Source organism: Rhinoraja longicauda, chromosome 2 (genome assembly GCF_053455715.1).
Source record: "Rhinoraja longicauda isolate Sanriku21f chromosome 2, sRhiLon1.1, whole genome shotgun sequence".
Lineage (NCBI taxonomy): Eukaryota > Metazoa > Chordata > Chondrichthyes > Rajiformes > Arhynchobatidae > Rhinoraja > Rhinoraja longicauda.
In genome coordinates, this window is record NC_135954.1 from 102,568,022 (window position 1) to 102,595,813 (window position 27,792).

General features: G+C 45.0%; 1 protein-coding gene across 4 annotated transcripts in view; it reads left to right on the top strand.

The window, feature by feature from the left end:
• The window catches only part of pfkpa (phosphofructokinase, platelet a), a 115,542-nt gene that overhangs the window by 41,348 nt on the left and 46,402 nt on the right, over window positions 1-27,792 (top strand). For 3 of the 4 annotated variants that reach the window (XM_078425223.1, XM_078425196.1, XM_078425215.1), the window contains 8 exons: window positions 1,703-1,892; window positions 4,761-4,926; window positions 16,074-16,118; window positions 16,964-17,072; window positions 22,692-22,787; window positions 24,911-25,003; window positions 25,710-25,835; window positions 27,058-27,122. In XM_078425223.1, the coding sequence (XP_078281349.1) occupies window positions 1,703-1,892; window positions 4,761-4,926; window positions 16,074-16,118; window positions 16,964-17,072; window positions 22,692-22,787; window positions 24,911-25,003; window positions 25,710-25,835; window positions 27,058-27,122 (890 nt within the window). Of the gene's footprint in view, window positions 1-1,702; window positions 1,893-4,760; window positions 4,927-16,073; window positions 16,119-16,963; window positions 17,073-22,331; window positions 22,428-22,691; window positions 22,788-24,910; window positions 25,004-25,709; window positions 25,836-27,057; window positions 27,123-27,792 lie in introns of all 4 variants that reach the window. The other variant, XM_078425205.1, reaches the window with a different exon arrangement.

The following is a 27,792-nucleotide window of genomic DNA, read 5'->3' on the forward strand; positions in this document are numbered from 1 at the left end:
GGATGTCTTTGGAACGTGGGAGGAAACCGAAGATCTCGGAGAAAACCCACACAGGTCACTGGGAGAACGTACAAACTCCGTACAGACAGCACCCTTAGTCGGGATGGAACCCGGGAATGCTTCATTTGTATTAAAAAACTAAAAAACAAGCTATTATTTCATCAGCAGTTAATGCTTTCGGGACTTAATTATTTCACCATCGATATGACATTTGCAGTCAGTGTAAATTCCTCCGCAGAATATCTCGTTGTTTTCTGGTCTCTGTGGTTTGTCCAAATGCTGATGTCGCTGTTTGAAACCTTTCAGGATGTGGGCATTGGTGACAAGCCCGTCATTCATTACCTATAACATTGACTCCATCTTCACTTCACGCTGCCTCGGCGAGGCCACCAACATAATCAAGAACCAGTCTTACCCCGGTCACTCCCTCTTCTCCCCTCTCCCATCAGGCAAGAGGTACAGAAGTGTGTAAACGCACACCTCCTGTCCCGCTGAGTTACCCCAGCTTTTAGCCTCTATCTCCAGACTCATGGGCAGTTTCACCCCAGCTGTCGTCAGGCAACTGAACCATCCAATCACCAACTAGAGAGCGGCCCTGACCTCCCATCTATCTCATTGATGACCTCCGAACTTTTTTTAATCACTCCGCTCTTTTAAACCACTACTCCTGCACCTGTACACTGTGAACGCCTTGACTCTAATCGTATATAGTCTATTTCTGCTGACCGGATAGCACGCAACAAAAAAAGCTTTTCACTGTACCTCGGTACACGTGACAATAAACCAAACCAAACTAAACTAACAAAATCAACCACCCTCCCTCCCTCCCCCAATCCCAACCCCCACCCTCACCATTGTTGGGTGTCTTTTATAATCTTTTTTTCCCCTACCCTACCTTGGTAAAATTGACAAGAAAACAGCTCATAAGTACAGCCACTTAAATATTGTGGGCATGGTGGGCTCCATCGGTGATGTTGTGTTTTCACCATCTCCCCTGACCCTCCCTCCCTCCGACCGCCTCCCCAAACTAAACAAAACTAATCTTTCCCGACGATCCTGCTACACAATTCCAAACGGGAGACTGTGAGGAGCTGGTAACGACACAATAGACAATAGGTGCAGGAGGAGGCCATTCGGCCCTTCGAGGCAGCACCGCCATTCAATGTGATCATGGCTGATCATTCTCAATCAGTACCCCGTTCCTGCCTTCTCCCCATACCCCCTGACTCCGCTATCTTTAAGAGCTCTATCCAGCTCTCTCTTGAATGCATTCAGAGAATTGGCCTCCACTGCCTTCTGAGGCAGAGAATTCCACAGATTCACAACTCTCTGACTGAAAAAGTTTTTCCTCATCTCAGTTCTAAATGGCCTACCCCTTATTCTTAAACTGTGGCCCCTTGAGCTGGACTCCCCCAACATTGGGAACATGTTTCCTGCCTCTAACGTGTCCAACCGCTTAATAATCTTATACGTCTCGACACCCTGATCACGGGGTTGAAGTTCAGAGAGGGAGGTGAAAATGCCTCTGGAGAGACCAGCCCTGGTGGTCCAGCGAGGTCCCGGGCTTTCAGCTCTGCCGGTGATCACGTGCGTGGAAAGGTGAAGGGTTTCGCGTTGCCTTGCTGTGGGCGGCGCAGGGTGGTTTTGCATTGGGCCGGGCGTGGTGGCTTGGCACTGAACCTGACGGGCTTTGTCTTTTCAGGGGGGGACTGTCATCGGCAGCGCACGGTGCATGGAGTTCCGCACCCGCGAGGGTCGTCTCCGAGCCGCCCACAACCTGGTGAAGTACGGGATAACAAACCTCTGCGTGATCGGTGGCGACGGCAGCTTAACCGGTGCCAATCTCTTTCGCGAGGAGTGGGAAGGACTACTGAAGGAACTCGTGGACGGAGGTGACCCTCGCCTTTGCTTTCCCCCTCCATACCTTTATCTTGCATGATCTATCCTGTGATCTTATTTCTGTCGCGCCCAGCAGTCCTTTTATTCTTAAGGGGATTGCCATGCACAAAAGAGATAGTGTTCTTAACATTTCTGAAAATAATCCATACGCTCCGCTGTTACTAAGGTTAGCGATCCACTTACAACCCAAACCCCTACAGTTTGCGTAGATATTGTTCACCTCTTTCACAGAACATTGAATGTAGAAGAAAGAGCACAGCGCATAAACCTGTACCTGGGCCTGTGTTACCTTCGGCCCACAATGTCCACGCCAAACATGATGCCCAGCTGAAGTCGTCTCATCTGCCTGTACATGATCCATGCCCCTCTATTCCTGCACATCCATTTGCCTATCTAAAAGCCCCTTAAACGCCACGATCGTATCTACCTCCATCACCACCCCTGCCAATGCGTTCCAGGCCTCCACTACTCTCTGTATAAATACTTGCCCTGCACATCCCCATTAAACTTTCCCCTCTCATCTTATAGCTATGGCCAAATGTGTTAGATATTTCTACACTGGGAAAAAGTTTCTGACTGTCTATCCTATCTATGCCTTCTAGTTTAGATTAGTTTAGAGATGCAGCATGGAAGCAGGCCCTTCAGGCCACCGAGTCTGCACCGAGCAGCCATTCCCGCACATTAACACTATCCTACACACACTAGGGACAATTTACCAAGCCCATTAACCTACCAACCTGTACGTCTTTGGAGGAAACCGAAGAACTCGGAGAAATCCCACGCAGGTCACTGGGAGAGCGTACAAACTCCATACAGACAGCACCCGTAGTCGGAATTGAACCTGGGTTTCTGGCGCTGTAAATCAGCAACCCTACCACTGTGCTGCACCTTTTAGTTGCTGGTGAGGACCATCTTCCCAATCGAGAGTCAGAATTTCAATTGCATTCTCAAATTCTCGGTCCAGGTCCTTACTTTCTGCAAAACCTCTCAGACAAATCTTTGGAGTGAGTTAGATGAGACATTGTTCATCGGTATATCCGGGGCAGTGGGGAAGGAGGAGTTAGGATCTGTAGGTGTCAAGAGGCTCTGGGAATGAAGAGGTCTTGCTGAATTTAATGGTGGGACTTCGCCTTTCTTAGCTCTGATTTCAAAAGCTGCCCCAGCAAAACGGTTTGCACCAGAGTTTCGGTGCTGGAATTCGGAGAGTGTTCCCGGTAAGAAAGTGATCCCGTTATTTGGTGGGAGCGAGGGTAGGATATTGGGAAGACATAGATGGTGAGGAATTAGGAGGATTGCAGGTGGCTAGAGAGATGGGCTAGTTCAGAAGAAAGAAAGGAATCATTTTGGTGGTTGGCGGACAAGATATCTGCTCCAATACTCCCAAACGTAACACCATTTAAAAACAAACGTCTGCTAAATGTGGTTGTTGTCATCTTCCTTCAGCTGCTTTCAGCAAAAAATAGGGCAGCACGGTGGCGCAGCAGTGGAGTTGCTGCCTTATAGCGCCAGAGATCCCGGTTCGATCCTGACTATGGGTGCTGACTGTACGGAGTTGATACGTTCTCCCCGTGACCGCGTGAGCTTTTAGTTTAGTTTAGAGATACACTGCGGAAACAGGCCCCTTGGCCCACCGGTTCCGCGCCGACCAGCGATCCCCGCACATTGACACTATCCTGCACACACTAAAGAAAATGTTTACATTTATCAAGCCAATTAACCTACATACTCATTCGTCTTTGGAGAGTGGGAGGAAACCGAAGATCTTGGAGAAAACCCACGCGGTCACAGGGAGAACGTACAAACTCCACCCGTAGTCAGGATTGAACCCGGGTCTCCGGTGCTGCAGATGCTGTAAGGCAGAAACTCTACCACTGCACCACCCGTTTTCTCCAATGTGCTTCGGTTTCCTCCCACATTCCCAAGGTATACAGGTTTGTAGGTTAATTGGCTTGGTATGAATGTAAATTGTCCCTCGTGTGTGTAGGATGGTGTTAGTGTGCGGGAATCGCTGGTCGGTGCGGATCCAGTGGGTCGAAGGGCCTGTTTCCGTGCTGTACCTCTAAATGAAACTAAACTAAACAAATGACTTCCCTCCCAAGGCCAGATAGCTGCCATCCCTATAAACCACACGAATTCAGAGGGTGGTTACAGCATCTTTATCCTCCTCCATTCTTCCTGAAAGTGAGCTAAAATTCACCCCTCCCCTCCCACAATACACCATGAGTGTTTTTATTCACAAAGTGCTGGAGTAACTCAGCAGGTCAGGCAGCATCTCGGGAGAGAAGGAATGGGTGACGTTTCGGGTCGAGACCCTTCTTCAGTCTGAAGAATGGTCTCGACCCGAAACTTCACCCATTCCTTCTCTCCCGAGATGCTGCCTGACCTGCTGAGTTACTCCAGCACTTTGTGAATAAAAACCTTCGATTTGTACCAGCATCTGCAATTATCTTCTTATTTTACACCTTGAGTGAATGACCGTTGTCTATGGGTTCAGGGGACTAGTAAATGGCCTTAATGTTGATTTAATAGCAGTTTATTTCCATTACATAGTGGATGATATTGAACTGCTGTTAGCTTTTCCAATAAAGAAAAACCTACAAGAATTAAAGAGCCCTGGAGCATAATAATGTAATAATGTCACTGCTTTGCTGATTAAAATGCCGAGGCTGACACCACGATCAGTTTATTGCAATAGATTATGGTCAGCTCTCTTTGCAGGGGTAAAAAATAAATACGGATTTTAATTTCCGTGCTCTAATCTCACGATCAGGATGTACGCACGCAAATGTGATGTGCTGGGTGAAATGTTGGTACTGATTGTCGCAGGCCATTTTATAGTCTCATTTATTTTTCTACCTTAGGTAAAATTGACAAGGATACAGCTCACAAGTACAACCACTTAAATATTGTGGGCATGGTCGGCTCCATCGACAACGATTTCTGTGGGACAGATATGACCATCGGCACAGACTCGGCACTGCATCGTATCATTGAAGTGGTGGATGCCATCATGACCACAGCCCAGAGGTAACTCCAGCACACCAAGCAGGACATTTTGTTAGGAACAGTGAAAGGCTTGGATAGAGTGTTGTTTCAATCCTATTACATTAACATCCGATGAGCGTTTCCCAGCACTGGGCCTCTACTCGGAGTTTAGAAAGATGAAGGGGGGGGGGGGGACACCTCATTGAAACTTACCGAATAGTGAAAGGCTTGGACAGTGTGGATGTGGAGAGGATGTTTCCACTAGCGGGAGAGTCTAGGACCACAGGTCACAGCCTCAGAATTAAAGGGACATTCTTTTAGGAAGGAGATGAGGAGGAATTTCTTTAGTCAGAGGCCGGTGAACCTGTCTGAAATTCTTTGCCACAGAAAGCTGTGGAGGCCAAGTCAGTGGATATTTTTAAGACAGAGATAGATAATATTCTTGATTAGTACGGGTGTCAGGGGTTATGGGGGGAAGGCAGGGGAATGGGGTTAGGATGGAAAGATAGATCAGCCCATGATTGAATGGCGGAGTAGACTTTATGGTCCGAATGGCTTAATTCTTCTCCTATCACGTATGACCTTATGAGAACAAACGTTACTGCAGCTAGACTTGCAAAGAAGTCTTTGCTGGCAATATCCATGGGTTTGCCCTCAGCTGTAATGCGATGCAAAGGATTGGGTCGCCCGTTCCTGGGACAGAAACAGAGAATGCTGGAGGCACTTGGTGGCTCGAGCAGCATCGGGTGGAGAGAGATCTGTAGTCGGCACATCAGCGCAAGGATGCCTCATCAGAACTTGTGTGTTAAGTCGCAGAAGTGGGGAGTGGTGGAGAGAGCACCAGGAATGTCTGTGGTCTGGTATTGTCTAAACTGGAGACACCAAAGAAACAAGAAATAGATAGGAAAGATGCTGAGTATTACCCCAGCATTTTGTGATCCCTTCGATTAGATGCTGCCTGACCCGCTGAGTTACTCCAGCATTATGTGATACCTTCGATTCAACCCGAAGCGTCACCCATTCCTTCTCTTCAGAGATGCTGCCTGACCCGCTGAGTTACTCCAGCATTTTGTGATACCCAGGAAAAGATGCAAGCTAGTTAACTTTCCAGGTGTGGCAGGGAGAAAATATCAGTGGTCAGACTATGAACCTCACCCCGCTGAAGCTGTTTTGCAGCTCAGCGCTTCCAGCATTCTCTGTTTTTGTTTTGGATTTCCAGCGTCTGTGGTCTTTTCTGTAGATATTGGCCGAGTTATTGGTGTCGTCCAGGAAAATTGCCCTCAACGGCATGGTGACACACTCTTACATCCAACTGAGGGATTCAAGCTAATAACTCATCAAGGAAAATTCATGTTATAGGATCAGAATTAGGCCTTTTGGCCCATCGAGTTTACTCCGCCATTCAATAATGGCTGATCTATCTTTCCCTCTCAACCCCATTCCCCTGCCTATAACCGCTGACACCCTAACTAATCAAGAATCGGTCATTCTGTGCCTTAAAAACACACAAGGAATTGTCCTCCTCAGCTGTCTGTGGCAATGAATTCCACAGATTCACCACCCTCTGATTAAAATAATTCCTCCTCATCTCCTTTCCAAAGGTACACCCTTTTATTCTGAGGTCATGGCCTCTGGTCCTAGACTCTCCCACGAGTGGAAACATCCCCTCTACATCAGTCCTTTCATTATTCGATAATTTTCGATGAGGTCCCCTTCATCCTTTCAAACTCAATAGACAATAGGTGCAGGAGGAGGCCATTCAGCCCTTCGAGCCAGCACCGCCATTCAATGCGATCATGGCTGATCACTCTCAATCAGTACCCCGTTCCTGCCTTCTCCCCATACCCCCTCACTCCGCTATCCTTAAGAGCTCTATCCAGCTCTCTCTTGAAAGCATCCAACGAACTGGCCTCCACTGCCTTCTGAGGCAGAGAATTCCACACCTTCACCACTCTCTGACTGAAAAAGTTCTTCCTCATCTCCGTTCTAAATGGCCTACCCCTTATTCTTAAACTGTGGCCCCTTGTTCTGGACTCCCCCAACATTGGGAACATGTTTCCTGCCTCTAATGTGTCCAATCCCCTAATTATCTTATATGTTTCAATAAGATCCCCCCTCATCCTTCTAAATTCCAGCAAGTACAGGCCCAGTGCCGTCAAATGCTCGTCAGAGGTTAACCCAATCATTCCTGGGATCATTCTCGTAAATTCTAGGATTAGTACATTCCTCCAGGGAATCGGTCTGATTGTGTGTTCAAGTCTCTGACTGGAACCCCTGACTTCCTCTCAGACGGGCGAGAATGCCGTGGTCAACACTTTAATTGGGCTGGGTTGGCCTTGAAAAGGCTTGTACGTATTTTGTTCAAACATAAACCGAATCCGGCAGGATTGCCGCTTTTATTTTATGGTGTCACAACATTAATATTTTGCTTCCTAAAGCCCCTCCGGAAATTCCTTCTGCGGCCTCCTCTGCCCCGCCAAGACACGGGCCCTCCGCCAACAATGGCCATCCCAAGCTCCCAGTTGCAGGCCATTTTAATCTCCCTCCTCATTTTTAAAATTTTGAGAGGGACGGACAGAGTTGACGTGGGTAGGCTTTTCCCTTTGAGAGTGGGGAAGATTCCAACAAGGGGACATAGCTTCAGAATTGAGGGACAAAGGTTTAGGGGTAACATGAGGGGGAACTTCTTTACTCAGAGGGTTGTGGCTGTATGGAATGGGCTTCCGGTGGAAGTGGTGGAGGCTGGCTCGATTTTATTATTTAAGAGTAAATTGGATAGGTATATGGATAGGAGGGGATTAGAGGGTTATGGTCTGAGTGCAGGTAGATGAGACCAGGTCAGGGAGAATGGTCGGCGTGGACTGGTAGGGCCGGACAGGCCTGTTTCCATGCTGTAGTTGTTATATGTTATATGTTATATGATACGATATGATAGACCTTTATTTATCCCAGGAGTAAATTGATCTGCCAACAGCATGAAAACACAAAATACATGAAACATGAAATTAATGTGATAAGGAAAGGATAGAGGAGGTGCATAGAAGGCGGGGGGGGGGGGGGGGGGGGGGGGGCGGATGGACGGAGGGATGGAGGGGAGTCAGTCAGTCTACCCCCAGGACAGAAGGGGGACAAGTTGTACAGTTTGATAGCCACAGGGAAGAAGGATCTCCTGTGGCGTTCTGTCCTGCATCTTGGTGGAACCAGTCTGTTGCTGAAGGTGCTCCTCAGGTTGACCAGTGTGTCATGGAGGGGGTGAGCTGTATTGTCCAGGATGCTCCGCAATTTGAGGAGCACCCTCCCCTCCAAGACCGCCTCCCATTAATCTAACTCCTTTTTTCTTTTCAAAAACTCCATCTGACATTCCCGGAGGTTATACATTCAATACAGATATTCATTGCCAGATTTATCCAGAATCCCTTACCTTATTTGAAGGGGCGTCTCTCTCCACCACACCCCTGTCCCCCATGTCCAGCAGCGGAAGAACTCTAGACTGTGGTCCACCCCCACAGACCCTTGGCGTTGGATGCACCGAGCTTCAGTGCGTCCCTCAGCACGTACTCCTGCAGTCTGCAGCGGGCCAGTCGGCAACATTACCCGACGGACAGCTCGCTCCGCTGGGAAGTCAACAAAGCTCGGGCAGACCAAAGTTGATGACCTTCCAGCAGCGCTCGATGTCAGTCTCTGAATGCGTCCCTGGGAACAGTCCATAGATCACAGAGTCCTCTGTGAGGCAGTCTTCTTGATGAGTTTGTTAATCCTAATATTCCCTCGCCAACTTGTTCGTCCTCGCCCTTCTCCACAGCCAGGGTGAGGCCTATCTAGAGGAACAACACCTCATATTCCCCCCTGGGTTGTATGATAATTGAATTCCCTCATTGCACGTAATTCTGATTTTTACTTTATTTTTTGAAATTTTTGTGTGTACACATGTGTGCATGTATATATATAAAGTTCAGTGTGTGTATATATAAATAAACAAATATATATATATTTGTTTATGTATATATACACACACTGAACTTTTTCTCGCTCTCGTTTATTATATTGTTTACAGTGCACTATGTTTACATGTTCTATTGTGCTGCTGCAAGTAAGAATTTCATTATTCTATCTGGGACATATGACAATAAAACACTCTTGACTCTCTTACCTCCTATGATCCACATCTTCCTCCCTCGTCCTTCCATTCCATCTCCTGTCCTCCCATTTTTATCTGCCACCTCTCCAGCCCCATCACCAATTTTTGTCTCTTCCTCCTTCCTGGTTCCCACCCACATACTTCACTCCCCAACTCCACTCCCCATATCTGGTTCTGGTTCCATCTACTCTTTGCCTCTCTGCCAATAGCTGCCATTATAAGCTTCCATATCCAGCGCTGGTAGCCTTGGCGTCCCAGCTTGTCACCCTCCGAGCTGCTTCTACCCTCGCCCTCCACCCCCCTCCGCCTGGTTCCATTTGCCTTCAATGATCGAACACCTGCCTCCTAACTCCACCTCTCCCTCTTCCCCCTACCTGGCTGCATCTTCCCATGGTTTTTCACCCCTGCTTGGTCCACCACCACCCCTCTCCCTTTGACACAGGCTATCTTCGCTCCCCACTCTCAGTCCCGATGCAGGATTTTAACCGGAAACATTGACAATTCAACTCCTCCCAATGTTGTCGCTCGGTCCATTATAATGTTTATTGCTCCAAATTTCAGCATCTGCAGTTTATTGTGTGTCTCCAAGTCACATTAATTATTTTATAGCGGCATTAAGAACCAACTTGAGAAATATCGTGTCGGGACAGTTGAAGAAATATGTAGTGTATTTCTTTTTGTTTCCTCTGTAATGCCAAGGTATTTTTTTAGTAATGCCAAGTATTTTAGTTTGCTACCGTGCCAGTTACTGGAGGTTCTGCACTAAATTTTCCGTCTGTCTGTCGGGATGTGGTGTCAATGTAAAAATAGACCAAGAGTTAATTATTAAATAGAGAATGCTTGCTATTCCTTCTATGAAACGAGAGTGTTTTCCAGAAATGGTCAATAGAATCTGTCCGTTGTTGCGGGTTGTGCAATAAATTTTCCATCTGCAGGGATGGTGTGTTAATATAAAAATAGACTGAGTTAAATATTTAATGGAGAATGCTTGCTTTTCTTTCTATGAAACAAGGATGCTTTCCAGATATGGTCACTAGACTTTGTGATCATGTGCATATTACAGTTACTAACTTACTTGGTTTGTAGGCAGACACAAAATGCTGGAGTAACTCAGCGGGTCAGGCAGCATCTCAGGAGAGAGGAAATGGGTGACGTTTCGGGTCGGGACCCTTCTGCAGACTGAGTAGGAAAATAACTGCAGACTTCTTCAGACTGATGTCAGGGGAGGGGGGCGGGACAAAGATAGGATGCAGTAGGAGACAGGAAGACAGTGGGAGAACTGGGAAGGGGAGGGGAAAGGGACGTACAGAGGAACTATCTGGAGTTGCTCCCATAAGCACACAAAACAATGATACATAGAGTCATACAGCACAGAAACAGGCTCTTCGGTCTAAACTGTCCTTGTTGACCTAAGATGCCCTATCTAGGCTAGACCCATTTACCTGCGTTTGAATCATTTTGCTTCTGTCCAAATGTCTTCTAAATATTGTTATTGTATGTCCCTCAACTATTTCCTCTGGCAGATCATTCCATTGAGTTGCTCCTCAGGTTCATAATAAATATTTTCCCTCTCAATTTAAACTTAAAAAGAAAAGACTGTGCATTCACCCCATCTATTCCCTCATGATTTTACACACCTCTATAAGATCACCCCTCATCCTCCTGTGCTCCAGGGAATAAAGTCTCAACTTGCCCAACCTCATTCGTTAAGTGAGACCCTCAAGTCCTTGCAATATAATTGCAGATCTCTGCACTCTTTCCAGCTTAATGGCTTCTTTCAATATAGCAGGATGGCCAAATGGCATCTCTCCTATAACAGGGTGACCAGAACCGAACCCACTGGGCCAAGTATGGCCTAACCAACATCGTGCACCACTGTAACTTAATGTCTCAACTTCTGTACTCATTTCACTGACTGATGAAAGGCAAAAAGCCTTCATCACCACTCTATCCACCTGCAGTGCCATAAGTGACAATAAACCTATTACCAGACATAAAACCAAGAGAGATTAATACTTGATGCCTGCCATCTTTTCCTGCAGTATATAAGTGTAAGAACGGCAGATTTGTTTCATAGAAAATATGTCTATGACTTTTGAAATAATGTACAAAAATCACTTTGTACAGCTGATGCAAATTCTGTTCAGAGATCAAATGTCTACAGTATTTTCATTTATTCTTTTATTGGGATCTAAGGATCACTGGCAAGGCTGGCATGTTTTGCCCTCCGTAATCACCTTTAATCTGCTGCAATCCTTTTCTTGATGATACGCCCACTGCAACAATGTGCAGGCAGTTGTAGGATGTGGACCCAGTGATGTTGGAGACACAGCAATATATTTCCAAGTCAGGGCGGCAAGTTATTTTGAAGGGAAGCTGGCAAAGGTGGTTTTCCCAGACACTGATGCCTTTGTTACTTTTGGCAGTAGAGGTTGGAGGTGTTCTCTACCCAGAGTTGGCTGGGTGGAGAAGCCACAGCGTATTTTATCCATGGAGCACACTGCCATCAGTATGTGTTGGCAGTGGATGGGAATGAATGATACTGCAAAACGAAAGCAAAATGCTGGAAAAACTCCGCAGGTCTGGCAGCATCTGTGGGAAGAGAAACAGAATTCATCTATCAAGTTAAAGACCCTGTGTTTTCGTTAAAACTGATGAAGATTCCTCGACCTGCTACATTAATTTTTTAAGCATAGATGCTGTCAATGAGCTGTCTAGTTTAGTTTAGTTTTGTTTAGAGATACAGTGCGGAAACGGGCCCTTCGGCCCACCGGGTCCGCACCGACCAGCGATCCCCGCACATTAACACTACCCTACACCCACTAGGAACAATTTCTACTTTTACCAAGCCTATTAACCTACAAACCTGTACGTCTTTGGAGTGTGGGAGGAAACCGAAGATCTCGGAGAAAACCCACGCAGGTCACGGGGAGAACGTACAAACTCTGTACAGACAGCACCTGTAGTCGGGATTGAACCCGGGTCTCCGGCGCTTCATTCGCTGTAAGGCAGCAACTCTACCGCTGCACCACCGTGACCGCCCCAGCATTTTCTGTCCAGGTTCCAGTAAAAGTCGTTACTGGGTACACAGTGGAGCTCTCACATCCTATCTTGTTTGTTCAGCAGATTAATGAGTCCTGGATTATTGGGTGCTGATTATATTTAGTGCCAAGCAGCAGGTTTGACAGGATATTTGCGGTTTCTCAGAATGTTTATGAACTCCAATTTAAAACTGTTGCTCTACTGCCAAATAATAAAGAGCAGACGAAAACCGGTAAATCACTTGACTCTTTGAAAAGACCATTGTCGGTACAGCAGTCCTGAAGGTTGAGCAAAACTGGAGTTATCGCTCTTTTGACATTTTGGATGACTCGTATCACAGATATCGTCTACCTCTTTTCTCGGTCATGCACTTTAGTTTAGAGATACAGCGTGGAAACAGACCCTTTGACCCACCGATCAGCGATCCCCGCACATTAACAGTTTCCTCCACACACTAGGGACAATTTTACATTATACCCAGCCAATTATCCTACAAACCTGGACGTCTTTGAAGTGTGGGAGGAAACTGATCTCAGAGAAAATCCGATTACGGGTGCTGTCCATACGGAGTTTGTACGTCCCCCCCGTGACCGCGTGGGTTTTTCCTGGGAGCTCCAGCTTCCTCCTACACCTCAAAGACGTACAGGTTTGTAGGTTTACAGGCTTGGTAAAATAGTAAATTGTCCCCAGGTTAATTGGCGTCTTTAAATTGTCCCCAGTATGTAGGGTAGTGTTAATGTGCTAAACTAAATGTGTGAAAGGTTGTGGTGGGGGAGGGGGGAGGGAGGGCCAACTGAGATTGGATAACAAATGGTGGTGTTGCCCATAACATGTAGGGAGTGGATGTGAAAGTGGGATAACACTGTTTCCATCCTGTATCTCTAAATAGATCTAAGCTCTTCCAAGCTGATGGTGGTGGTTGTAGGCTGAAAAGGGCTTATATTCACTGGAATCTAGAAGGATGAGAGGGGATCTTATAGAAACATATAAAATTCTTCAGGGATGGTCAGGCTAGATGCAGGAAAAATGTTCCCGATGTTGGGGGTGTCCAGAACCAGGGGTCACAGATTAAGAATAAGGGGTAGGCCATTTAGGACTGAGATGAGGAAAAACTTTTTCACCCAGAGATTTGTGAATCTGTGGAATTCTCTGCCATAAAAGGCAGTGGAGGCCAATTTTCTGGATGTTTTCAAGAGAGAGTTAGATAGAGCTCTTAGGGCTAATGGAATCAAGGGATATGGAGAGAAAGCAGGAATGGGGTACTGATTCTGGATGATTAGCCATGATCATATTGAATGGGGGTGCTGGCTCGAAGGGCCAAATGGCCTACTCCTGCAACTATTTTCTATGTTTCTATGTAACGTAGAACAAGTGTGAATGGGAGATCGATGGTCAGTGTGGACTCTTTGGGCCGAAGGGCCTGTTTCCATTCTGTGTCTCTAAATAGATCTAAGCTCTTGCAAGCTTCCAAAAGGACAGGAACGGTGAGTGATTAACACAAGTTATGTTGGGGGGATGGGGGATGGGAATTGGAAAAGATGAATGAAGTTGAAATCAAAATCAATAGTAATTAAACCTTTGCAAATGACTAATGAGCACAACTGGAGCGAGAGATCAGGAGGCTGCCTGTATGAACGAACAATAGTCAAACAGATATTTCTTTTTTGCTCCATCCCTAATTTTTCAGTTCTGAAGGGAACTCATCAATGCAAAATACAATCCCTGCTTCTGTCTCCACAGGTGCTACTTGATTTAGAGTACTGTATTCAGTTTTGGTCAACCTGTTATAGGAATAAAGTTAATAAGCTGGAAAGCTGCAGAGAAGATTTACGAGGATGTTGCCGGGACTCGAGGGCCTGAGCTACAGGGAGAAGTAAAGCAAGCTGGGAGTTTATTCCATGGAGTGCAGGAGGATGACGGGTGATCTTACAGAGGTGTATTACATCATGCGTGGGACAGACAGGGTAGACGCACAGAATCTCTTCTCCAGAGTAGGGGAATCAAGAACAAGAGGACATAGGTTTAAGGTGAGGGGAGAAAGATTTAATTGGAATTTTTTTGAGAGAGGGTGGTGGGTGTATGGAAGGAGATGCAGGTAGTTGAGGGAGGTACTATCACAACGTTTAAAAAAAATTTGTACATGGATTGGATAGGTTTAGAAGAATACGGGCCAAACACAGGCAGGTGGGATTGGGGTAGATGAGACATGTTGGTCACAAGGACCTGTTTCCACGCTGTATCACTCTGACGCCATCGGTGGAGTATTTCCAGAATTTTCTGTTTTATTATCATTTTGACCCTGGCCATACTATTTTCATTGTTTTAAAGAGCCAAAGGTTTTCCAGGAATATTATACAGAAAGATGGAATGGATTGTGCTAAATAACAATCACCTTTCGCTGCAGACAGTTTCTTCCCAGCTGTTATCAGGCAAATGAATCATCCTACCACAACCAGAGAGCAGTGCTGAACTAGTATCTACCTCTTTGGTGACCCTCGGACTATCCCTGATCGGACTTTGCTGGCTTTACCTTGCACTAAATATTATTCCCTTGTCATGTATCTGTACACTGTAAATGGATCAATTGTAATCAAGTATTGTCTTTCCGCTGACTGGATAGCACGCAACAAAAGCTTTTCTTTGTACCTCGGTACACGTGACAATAAACTAAACTGTCTTGGGGAAGCATGTATGAAAGGGAAGGTAGACACAAAAAGCTGGAGTAACTCAGTGGGACAGGCAACATCTCTGGAGAGGAATGGGTGATATTTTGGGTCAAGACCCTTCAGATTGAAAGTCACGGGAAAGGGAAACGAGATACAGATGATGATGTAGAGAGGTATAGAACAATGAATGAAAGATATGCAAAAAAGTAACAATGATAAAGGAAACAGGCCATTGTTAGCTGTTTGTTGGATGAGAACGAGGAGCTGGTGAGACTTGTTTCACAAAATGCTGGAGTAACTCAGCAGGTCAGGCAGCATCTCAGGAGAGAAGGAATGGGTGATGTTTCGGGTTGAGACCCTTCTTCAGACTTGAGACTTGGGTGGGGGAGGGATGGAGAGAGAGAGAATGTACAGATTGTACAGGGCCCTAGTGAGACCACACCTGGAGTACTGTGTGCAGTTTTGGTCTCCAAATTTAAGGAAGGACATTCTTGCTATTGAGAGAGTGCAGCGTATGTTCACTAGGTTAATTCCTGGAATGGCGGGACTGTTGTGTGTTGAAAGACTGGAGCGACTGGGCTTGTATACACTGGAATTTAGAAGGATGAGAGGGGATCTTATTGAAACATATAAGATTATTAAGGGATTGGACAAGCTAGAGGCAGGAAACATGTTCCCAATATTGGGGGAGTCCAGAACCAGGGACCACAGTTTAAGAATAAGGTGTAGGCCATTTAGAACGGAGATGAGGAAAAGCTTTTTCATTCAGAGTTGTAAATCTGTGGAATTCTCTGCCTCAGGTGGCAGTGGAGGCCAATTCTCTGGATGCTTTCAAGAGAGAGTTAGATAGAGTTCTAAATGATAGCGGAGTCAGGGGGGTATGGGGAGAGGGCAGGAACGGGGTACTGATTGTGGATGATCAGCCATGATCACATTGAATGGCAGTGCTGGCTCGTAGGGCCGAATGGCCTACTCTTGCACCTATTGTCTATAATGCAGGGGTTACTTGAGGTTTTCGAGAAATCAATATTCATATCTCTGGGTTGTAAGCTGCCCAAGTGAAATATGAGATGCTGTTCCTCCAATTTGCATTTGGCCTGTGTGGGAAAGGCCAGTGTGGGAATGGGAAGGAGAGTTAAGGTGTTCAGCAACCAGGAGATCAGGTAGGTCCAGGCCAAAGGTATTTATTCACAAGATGCTGGAGTAACTCAGCAGGTCAGGCAGCATCTCAGGAGAGAAGGAATGGGTGACGTTTCGGGTCGAGACCCTTCCTCAGACTCCGGTCCAGGCGGACTGAGCCGAAGGATTTGCGCTGAGTAATTCTTTCACCATTTTGTTCACAGCCACCAGAGGACATTTGTGCTGGAAGTAATGGGTCGCCATTGTGGGTGAGCAAACACTGTGACTTCTGACATGTTGATTCTGACTCAAGTGATTTTTAAAAAAAACTTTAAAAAAAATTAATAATTTTAAATTCAATATTGTGTGCAGTTTTGGTCTAATTTGAGGAAGGATATTTTTGCCGTTGAAGGAGTGCAGTGTAGATTCACCAGGTTAATTTCCGGGATGGCGGGACTGACATATGATGAAAGAATGGATCGACTGGGCTGATATTCACTGGAATTTAGAAGGATGAGAGGGAAAGATGTAAAATTCTTAAGGGATTGGACAGGCTAGAAACAGGAAAAATGTTCCCCTTGTTGGGGGAGTCCAGAACCAGGGGTCACAGTTTAAGAATAAGGGGTAGGCCATTTAGGACTGAGATGAGGAAAAACTTTTTCACCCAGAGAGCTGTGAATCTGTGGGATTCTCTGCCACAGAAGGCAGTGGAGACCAATTCGTACAGGTATGTAGGTTAATTGACATACAGGTATGTAGGTTAATTGACTGGGTAAATGTAAAAATTGTCCCTAGTGTGTGTAGGATAGTGTTAATGTGCGGGGATCGCTGGGCGGCACGGACTCGGTGGGCCGAAGGGCCTGTTTCCGCGCTGTATCTCCAAAATCTAAAAAAAAAATCTAAATTCACTGAATGTTTTCAAGAGAGAGTTAGATAGAGTTCTCGGGGTAACGGAATCAAGGGATATGGGGAGAAGGCAGGTACGGGGTACTGATTGCGGATGATCAGCCATGATCATATTGAATGGCGGTGCTGGCTCGAAGGGCCGAATGGCCTACTCCATGCACCTGTTTTCTATGTTTCTATGTTGCTATGAAGTGTGTTTGTGCTCCAGTTACCTTGCTCTGGTGAGCGCTTTGGCCTGTGGTGCAGACTGGGTATTCCTGCCTGAAAAACCTCCGGGTGACGGATGGGAGGATCACTTATGCCGGAAACTCTCCGAGGTGAGGCGCAATTCCTTCTTCCAGAGAGTGACTTATTTATTTTTCCGTGCGCTCAGTTTTTCCGTGGGATCTGAGGTGACCGACCGATGAGGCGAATGGGGGAGCTGCTGACCCTTGCACAGATGGGGCAGGAGGTGCCCACATGGCGGGTGGACACGCTGTCGGTGAAGCGGCCCATCCTACCACCATTTCTGTCACCGGATTTTCCTCGTCCCTTTCATAAGTTCGTAAATTCATAAGTTCCAGGAGGTTCTCAATGCCATTCTAAATGCTGCTTCTCCACTTTAATCAGTCTTTCGGCCAGCGATTCCTAAGAGATGGAGTCATCGAGTGATACCGCGTGGAAACGGGCCCTTCTGCCCAACTTTCCCACACCGGCCGACATGTCCCAGCTGCACTAGTCCCACCTGCCCGCGTTCGGTCCATATCCCTCCAAATCTGACCTATCCATGTACCTGTCCAACTGTTTCTTAAACGCCATGATAGTCCCAGCCTCAACTACCTCCTCTGGCAGCTTATTCCATGCACCCACTGCCCTTTGTGAGAAAAAGTTACCCCTCAGATTCCTATTACATCTTTTCCCCTTCACCTTAAACCTACGTCCTCTAGTCCTCGATTCACCTACTCTGGGCAAGAGACTCTGTGCGTCCACCCGATCTATTCCTCTCATGATTTTGTGCACGGGGGATGTTTACAAGGGGGCTTCAAGTAGATCCTTGAGTTCTTTCCCTCCATTTTCCTAGTAATCTCTTCCGACAGAGCTTGGAATAAGGGGTATTGCACCCCATTGCAGATTTTTTTCAAAACTTGGAGACCATGTAGAAATATTGGTCTAGAAATGCTCCCGTGCGATACAATATTCTTGAATGCTACGTAAATAAACGTGATTTTTATCTTGATTTAACTCACCTTTTTTGGAACTGGGTAAGTTATAGATTATTGTTGGAACCCAGTTTGGATGACAAGCTGCAAGTCCTGAATCTTCAGAAACTCTTCTTAGTTAGTTCCCCGTTAGTCACAGTCATAGAGTTAAGCACCACTGAAACAGGCCCTTCGACCAATTTGTCCATGCCGAACAAGATACCCCCTTCTAAGCTAATCCCATTTGCGGTAATTTGGCACACACCCCTCTATCCTTTTTATCGATGCATCTGTCTAAATGTCTATTCTACATTGTAATTGCATCTGCTTCTACCATTTTCTCTGACAACGGTGTTCAAAACATTGTGACTTGTACAGGATTAAAGGATCCCTTTAAATCTTTCCCCTCTCATCTTTCATTTATGCCCACTAGTTTTAAACTTCCCTGTCCTGGGGAAAAGACTGTGGCCCTTCACATTGTCTATGTCCCTGATGATTTGACATAACTCTATAAAGTGTGTAGGAAAATAACTGCAGATGCTGGTACAAATCGAAGGTATCACAAAAAGCTGGAGTAACTCAGCGGGTCAGGCAGCATCTCTGGGGAGAAGGGTCTCGACCCGAAAGGTCACCCATTCCTTCTCTCCGGAGATGCTGCCTGACCCGCTGAGTTACTCCAGCTTTTAGTGATACCAAACTCTATAAAGTCATCTACTCAACCTACAGCAGAGGGGAAATAGCTCAAGCCTATGCAGTCTTTTCTTATGATGCAAGTTCTCCAGTCATTGCAATATCCTGGTGAATCTGTTCTGCACCCTTTCCAACTTAATGACATCCTTCTTCTTGCTGGACAACGAGTCAAGCATGCAATACTCCAAGTGTGGACTTACCGAAGACTTGTACAGTTGTATCGTGACATCCCGACTCTTAATTTATTTTAGTTTAGTTCAGAGATACAGCATGGAATCAGGTCCTTCAGCCTTCTGATTCCGTGCCGCCCAGTGGCAGTGATCACCCATACACTAGTTCTATCCCAAACGCCAGGGACAATTTACAAAAGCCAACTAACCTGCAAACTTGCACGTCTCTGGAATGTGGGAGGAAACCGAAGCACCCGGCGAATACCCACGCGGTCACAGGGAGAACGTGCAAACTCCACACAGGCAGCACCTGTAATCAGGATCGTACCCGAGTCTCTGGCGCTGTAAGGCAGCAACTCTACCGCTGCGCCACCGTGCCCGCCTCTTCTGCTCCATGCCTCGACTGATGTAGGCCAGTGTGCCAAATGTCGTCCTCACCAACTTGTATACCTGTGTTGCCACTTTCAAGGGACCCCACAGCCCTACTCATTTGTCTGAAGGTAAGCAACTGGCTTAGGCATCCTTTCACCTGTTCTACCACGATTAGTTTTGCACAATGCCTTAGAGGCCACCACTGTTATCAAATTCCCGGAGAACATCAACAGCTGCAGATCCCATGGGGAGCAACAAGAAGAATCACCGGACAAATGGGACCATGGAAAGTCCACCCCAGTACTGGATAGCTGAGGTGCTGGAAATATCTCACATTAAATGAATGAACCTTGAGCACCACATAAACATATACGTGGAGTGGAACATTTTATATTTTATGGAATGTTACTGGAAAATAATTTGCTGCAGATAAATGAGAGGTGGGGCGTGATTTTTTTTTTTCCTGTTGACAGTTTTAGTAAAAAACATTGAATTACCTATTCATAATCTACAAGACCATTTGAGTCCCTCAAACAAGTATGTCCGTAGTTCCTTTCACTATTTGTCTTTCCATTGTAAACAGATGCCCATTATCAGGCATCCTTACGTTACAATTATGCTGGTTCTTATCATTTTCCTAATCCCTTTCATAAGTTCATAAATTCATAAGTTTTCGGAGCAGAATTAGGTCATTCGGCCCATCAAGTCTACTCCACCATTCAACCATGGATGATCTCTTTCCCCCTCAACCCCATTCTCCTGCCTTCTCCCCATAACCCCTGACAGCCGAACTAATCAGGAATCTTATCTGTCTCTGCCTTACAAATATCCAATGACGGCCTCCACAGTCGCCTGTGGCAAAGAATTCCACAGATTCACCACCCTCTGACTAAAGGGTTATTCATTGGACGAATATCTCTCCTTGGTGCTCTTCCAATTTACAACATACGACAGAAAATCACAATTACAAGCAAGGATTCTTTTTTGACTAAGTATAAGTGGTACTGTGGCAGTTTGTGTGTGGATGCTTCTTTATTCTAAGCCCTATGTAGAATTCCTTGCATTCAACACTTGCTCTTCTATAACATATCATTTACCCAATGGAAAGAGAGTGCACCTCATTCAGATGTCAATCATTTTCGGATGTGTTTTGCAGGTATCCATTTGTTCTGGAGGAATGATTATTTAGGGTGGCTTAACTAATTGAATTCTTTAATTACATGGTCGGACTGCCTCAGTCTCCTGCAGCACAGTGAGGACAACACACGCGCACACAATATGTTTTGTTGTACATTAAATGGGGGATTATGATTATTACTGAGCAGGAATTTTGTCAGGCCACAACCAGACAGTCTATTCTTCCATCCAAGCTCCTTAGCCCAATTTTGATCGAAATATCTTTCAGCACTTTTCTGGTCTGCAAAAACGTGGAATGCAAGTAGGTATACTTTTATTTAAACACAATGGATCACTGTCAAAACTGGTATCATTCATAATCATAATTTCTGTATGAAAAATACTTCTTAATTTTGCCAATCAACCAACAACATTGCTTGTGATGACTGTTTGTGTGAGATTATATTGTGTTAACAAGCACAGTGGCTCGTTAGAAATAACTCGGATGACATCCTTGTTAAATGACCATGTAATTGGAATAATGTCACCAAAAAAATTTCCAATCATCTCACAGAAATTATAAAAATGTTATGACATGGAAGGAGGTCATATATAGCTTCTCCAGACAGTTCATATAACTGAAGGCCCTCATCTTTGTAATCATTCCAGTATAACTCTTCTGAAGCCCTTAACAATTTCCTACTAAAGTGTGGTAACCAGAAGTGGACAATTCTCCACTTGCAATCGAACCAATGTTTTGGAAAAGATCATTCTTATTTTGTTTTGTACTCTTTGCCTCATCTTATCAAGTCCGGGATCACAAATACTTTCCGGGTCCCTTGTTCAACTTGCTCGGCCACTTTCAATGATATTCTGCACATATTCTAAAAATATGTCTGTTCATAAGCCCCTTTCAGAAATGTGCTGTTGAGGTCTTATAGATTGTTTCTCATTCTTCCTACCAAGATATTTCACATTGCTCAGCAATAAATTTCATCTGTGTGACCCCATCATTGAGCAGGACAAGCGAAGCAAGTGCATGGGACCACCATCATCACCACCACCTGCAGGTTCCCTTCCAAGTTATCCATCATCCTATCTTGGAAATATATCTCTGGTCCTTCATCTTCACTGAGGCTAAATCCTACCCAATAGCATCACTGGAGCACCTTCGCCAGAAGGACTGCAACAGTTTAAGAATGCGGTCGTCAGCCTCTCAAGGGCAATTAAGTAGAAGCAATAAATATCTGTCTAATCAGTGATACACAGATCGCAAAAAGGATGAAATAAAAACCTGCAATTTTTTTGCCATATGCAAATTTGGAAATATTTCTCCTCTACAGCAAGTTCAAAATCTTGAATCATCTTACCACAACCAGAGAGCAGTGCTGAACTACAATCTATCTCTTTGGTGACCCTCGGACTATCCTTGATTGGACTCTGCTGGCTTTACCTTGCACTAAACGTTATTCCCTTATCACGTATTTATACACACTGTAAGTGGCTCGATTGTAATCATGTATTGTCTTTCTGCTGACTGGTTAGCACGCAACAAAAGGTTTTCGCTGTACCTCGGTACACGTGGCAATAAATTAAACTAATCTAAACTGAATGGTATCTCAATTGATTGGGAACCTGACAGCATCCACCTGGTACAAGACCAAAGTAAAGTATTAATTTAGTACCTCAGGTATGCTTTGGTTTCATGACCAAATTTCCTTCTTGGTCCCTGATCAGACACACCTCTCCTTTCATAACCCTTTCAGCGGTTAAATACCTGTTTGAAATTTCCTTCTTGGTCCCTGATCAGACACACCTGACCTTCCATAACCCTTTCAGCGGTTAAATACCTGTTTCTGCCATTGTAATTGCTGCCTGACAATTTGCCTCTCCTGTTTTCTTTTTTATTTCACTCTCGGGAGCTTCCCACGGGTGTCAACAACCTGAGTCCAACCAAAGGCTTTTTGTGGAGCAGGCTCGGAAAATCTATTCCTTGAACTGCTTACTGCTTCAAAAAAATGTATTCAGCATTACTTTCTGTGTTCTCTAGAAGCGTTCGAGGGGTACCAGGTTGAATATTATCATAGTTTCAGAAGGAGCAATTGACAGAAGTGGACAGGCAATTTCTTCCAATACTGTAAAGGATGTGAGTAACTGGATAAAATGCAGGCAAACATGGAGCCCATCATCTGCTAATAGTTTCGCTCTCAAATTTTTAATTAGCAATGGGCCACGTTAAAATCATGCTATGAAGAAACGGAGGGAGTAGTGGGGGCGGGGGGGGGGGGGGGGGGGTGAATCTTCATGATCCAAGAGAATTTTGTGGAAGGAAACTATTCAGGGCAGATTGTGCTCCAGTGCCTGTATTTTGATGTCGTTTCATGCAATCTTTAATTTTTTTTTCTCTCAGAACCGTGCAGGAAAGAAAAGATTGAATATCATAATTATATCGGAAGGGGCAATAGATTCTCACAACAATGCTATATCTTCTGACATGATTAAGGATGTGAGTACAGGCCTTGTTGTACAGTGCTGCTTGGACCAATTCCTGCATTGCCACACTAACCTCTGCGGCTTGCTTTTGCAATACGGTTTCACAAATCGCAGCCCTTGCTGGTTTAAAGAAGCACCCCCACCTTTGACACTTTAATCAAAAACTCTGCCACACACCTTTCCTTTCTGAATTTGGTGTCTTGTGTTTTGCTGTTGAGATCTTCTGGAGCATTCATCTGCTCTTCCGTTGCTCAGCCTGTCATCATGAGTAAGACGAAACGAATAGGCTCTGTAGTGCATGCACTTAGTTCCTTCATCGAAAGAGGGAGATCATTGATCATCACTGCGCACTGCATGCAAAATATAACGCAAAGCAAAAACTGCACATACCGAGCAAGATGCATTTTGGTAGCAATGTGAGCCAGGAAATAAATGGTGGCTACTCTTCATCACTCTCCCACGTTGGACATCCACCTTGTATATTGTGGAGACGTGGGTCAGAGATGGTCAGTCAGGCACCAGCGGGGAATTACATGGATGGCTGAGGAAGGGGACTGCCACCTTCCTGCATTTCACTGCACCTTGTTTCCGTTCCTCTGGGATTACTGGTAGTGTGCCCATCTCGAGCAACAATTCGAATCCTTCTCCGTCGTCAATGAAAATTAGATACGCTACAAAGTGGGCAAAATGGCCGCAGTGGTTTTTTTTTTAATGCCTCACGGTAGCCCTTGCATTCCCAGTAATCCTTTTGGAATTTCCAGGCGGTGAGATGCTTATTTCCTGGATGTTGTAATCCAAGCACAATGTGGCCCTGCAGGATTTGAACACTGGGTGGTGTGTACTTATGTCTTCTCGTTCTGGTTCCCGTGCTGTTAACTATTAACGGTCAATTTTGGAAGCAAAGGTGATGCCAGGTCTTACGTTTTGTACATTTTAGTTTTAAGTAAGAAACTCCAAATCTTTTGGGGGGGCGTACTTTGCTCCTTAACATGTCAGTTCCGTCTGTGTCAATTTGCAGGTAAATTTGTACGGTTAAAAAATAATGGTAACATTTGCAGAAGGGAATAGTTTTCCCATGTAGACGGGGTCGTTTAGTTGAGTAGCAGGATAATGATTCTACTTTAGATTAAATATTGTGAGATATTCAGGGATTACAAGTAAAATTCTGACAGCTGAAATATTTTCCGGGCATGATTTATGTTATTCTGTCTTTTAGCAACTTCTGACCAAGCAGCTGCAGTTTAGTTTTGGTTAACGCTGGTGATAGCATTGCTTCTAGCATTACTAACTCACTGAATAAACTTACTTGCTTTGCAATTTGTTTAAACTTACATTTGCTAAACACCTTTCCTGCACTATTTTTTAAATATATGCTGCTTGATCTGTTCAATTAAATATTAGAATTAGAACATTACTTAACTCAACGCAACCTCTTGCAGTTCATTGCATTTCTTTCATAGGAAACATTAAAAAAAAACAGTTTTTAGGAAAAGAGATTAAAACTAATTTAAGTAGCAGAATATAGACACAAAATGCTGGAGTAACTCAGTTGGACAGGCAGCCTCTCTGGAGAGATGGAATGGGTGACGTTTCGGGTCGAGACCCTTCTTCAGACTAGTCGGGGAAATGGAAACTAGAGATGTAGATGGTGATGTGGAGAGATATAGAACAAATGAATGAAAGATATGCAAAAAAATAACGGTGATAAAGGAAACAGGCCATTTTACTCGTTTGCTAGGTGAGAACGAGAAGCCGGTGCGACTTGGGTGGGGGAGGGATGGAGAGAGAGAGGGAATGCAGGGGTTACTTAAAGTTAGAGAAATCAATATTCATACCACTGGATTGTGAGTAGCAGAATGTTATTAACAGCTATCAACATCTTTTAAATTTGAGATTATGTTGGTTTTAATTTGTACCCGCGCAATGTTTCTTGCAAGCCCCCTTACAAGAATGAACTTATTGTTATGATAATAAATTAAAGACAATTAAGGCGGGGGAAGTAATCAAAAGGTTTTTTGCCTTGATGCAAGTGTTTAGCAAGGTGTGACTGCTCTTGGCAAGGTGTCATCTTCATGGTCGAGTGTCACTTCTTCAGTTTATTAAAGATAAATTTCTTTTTGCAACAAATTCTGACAGCTTGTAGTCAAGCGGCTGGGTTATGACACGCGGGTGACCATTCTGGGTCACGTTCAACGGGGAGGCACGCCGTCTGCATTTGACCGAATCCTGGTAAGTGAGCGCCTCATCTTGTACCTAGCAGCCATTCCCATGAAACCATTCTTGCTGCTGATAGCAGATCGCTTTCCTTGCTTTCTTTGGAGAAAGTAATCATTTCAGCGTACGATAGACACAAAAACGCTGGAGTAACTCAGCGGGACAGGCAGCATCTCTGGAGAGAAGGAATGGGTGACGTTTCGGGTCGAGACCCTTCTTCAGACTGGTTAGGGTTAAGGGAAACGAGAGATATAGACGGTGATGTCGAGAGCTAAAGGACAACGAGTGAAAGATATGCAAAAAAGTAACGATGATAAAGGCTACAGGTAGCTGTTTGCAGGGTGAAGATGAGAAGCTAGTGTAACTTGGGTGGGGGAGAGATAGAGAGAGAGAGAGGGAATGCCGGGGCTACCTGAAGTGAGAGAAATCAATATTCATATCACTTGGGTTGTGAGCTGTCCAAGTGAAATATGAGACGCTGTTCCTCCAATTTGCATTTAGCCTCATTCTGACAATGGAGAAGACCTAGGACAGAATGGTCTGTGCAGGAATAGGAAGGAGAATTAAAGTGTCCAGCAACCGGGAGACCAGGTAGTTTCAGGTGGGCTGAGTGGAGGTGTTCCGCGAAACGATTGCCCAGTCTGCGTTTGGTCTTGCCGATGTATAAGAGTCCATCATTTCAACGTGGTCCTTGCTGTCGTGTTTGTTCTGTGCTCCATAGGCCAGCAGAATGGGAATAGAGGCCGTGGTCGCCTTGCTGGAAGCTTCACCAGAAACCCCAGCCAGCGTTGTGTCGCTATCCGGGAACCAGGCCATCCGACTCCCCTTAATGGAGTGCGTACAGATGGTGAGTGGCGAAGTTGAGTCAACTGTGTAGCATGCAGCCGGGATCGAGCTGTGGAGGCATGGCCTTGCTTGGCCGAATTGCAAGGGGCACCTCTGGTTATATTTTATAGTTTGTATTTTTTTTAATTTGAAAAGAAAAGTGCTGAAACAACTCAACAATAAAGAAAGACACAAAGCACTGCAATAACTCAGCGGGTCGACAGATAAAGATACAAAGTACTGAAGTAACTCAGTGGGTCAACAAAAAAAAGATACAAAGTACTGGAGTAACTCCAGTGGTCATATGGTCATAAGGGATCGGAGAAGAATTAGGCCATTCGGCCCATCAAGTCTACTCCGATCTATCTCTCCCTCCTAACCCCATTCTCCTGCCTTCTCCCCATAACCTCCGACACCTGTACTAATCAAAAATCTGTTAAAAATGTTTTCTGTGGTCAACCTCCATCAACTATTGTGCAGGAAGGAACTGCAGATGCTGGTTTAAACCGAAGATAGACACAAAAAGCTGAAGTAACTCAGTGGGACAGGCAGCATCTCTAGAGAGAAGGAATGGGTGGTGTTTTGGGTCGAGACCCTTCTTCAGTCTGAAACATCAACCGTTCCTTCTCTCCAGAGATGCTGCCTGTACTCCAGTTTTTTTTGTGTCTATCTCCTTCAACCGTCGTTCTCAGCTGGTAGATCTGTTCTAGCAATGGGCATCAATGACCCAAAAATATAATCTTGAGCAGCTCTTTTGGGTGTACATTAGCCTAATAGCCATGTTACTGGGTGAATAATGCACAGACTCCGAATGCAAATAACCACCATGACGAATTGTGAAACAGAGTGCAATTGCTGAGTTTTATGAGTCAATTAATGGCAAAAGCTGATGGATTGTCAAAGACAGGCAATTTTCCCCTTATCTCTGGAATTCAGTACTGCTGAGACGCTTTTAGCCCATACTCAGGGTCTTTAACAAAGCAAAACCCCTTATCTTTTTTTTTCAGAAGAAACAAGTTGTCAAAGAGGAATGTGTAACTTTGTGGAATTTGAAACAAAAATCTCGTCTTATATTTAGCACTTAAAACCCTGTTTGAACAGTTCAGTGAAGAAACAATAAAAAGGGGAGATCATTGGAAAAAAAAATGTTAAGCGTATTTCCACTTGAAAAGGAAGATAATATTCTTGATTGATAGAGAGATGTTGCAAGTTTAATGTTATTTGCTTTTAAAATTTACGACCAGACAATGGAAGTTCAGAAGGCGATGGATGAAAGGAGGTTTGACGAAGCTGTGAAGTTGCGGGGCAGGTAAGGTGGCTTTTAATTTTGTGTTGATGGAGAGATGTTAATTGCCTTCAGCTTTACAATCAGTGCATCTTGTCAAAGGTGCAGTTTTGTGTCCATGCTACATTTTATCAGTGCTCCTGATCTTGCACTATGTCCATCATCTGCACGGTCAGACAAATGAATGGAGATGTAGCTACATTCCTCTCCAAGTTTTGGTTCATCTGATTCAACAACGCAATGTTGTTTTGTGTGGGTGCTGAGAAGAACCGAATAGATTGAAAGATACAGCCCTTTCAATACAGGCTTCAACCCACCGAGTGCATGCTGACCATCGAACACACTAGTGTTTAGGTTTTTAGGTATGAGCTACTGCCTTACCGCGCCAGAGACCCGGGTTCGATCCTGGCTACGGGTGCTGTCTGTACGGACTTTGCACGTTCTCCCCGTGACCTGCGTGGGTTTTCTCCAAGAGCTGCGGTTTCCTCCCACACTCCAAATACGTGCAGGTTTGGAGGTTAATTGGCTTGGTATACATGTATAAATGTAAAATTACAATGTGTAGGATAGTGTAAGTGTGGGGGAATTGCTGGTCGGTGCGGACTAGGTGAGCCAAAGGTCCTGTTTCCGCACTGCATCTCTAAAGCTAAAAATAAAATAACGAATGTAGGATTAGTGAAAATGGGTGGGTGAG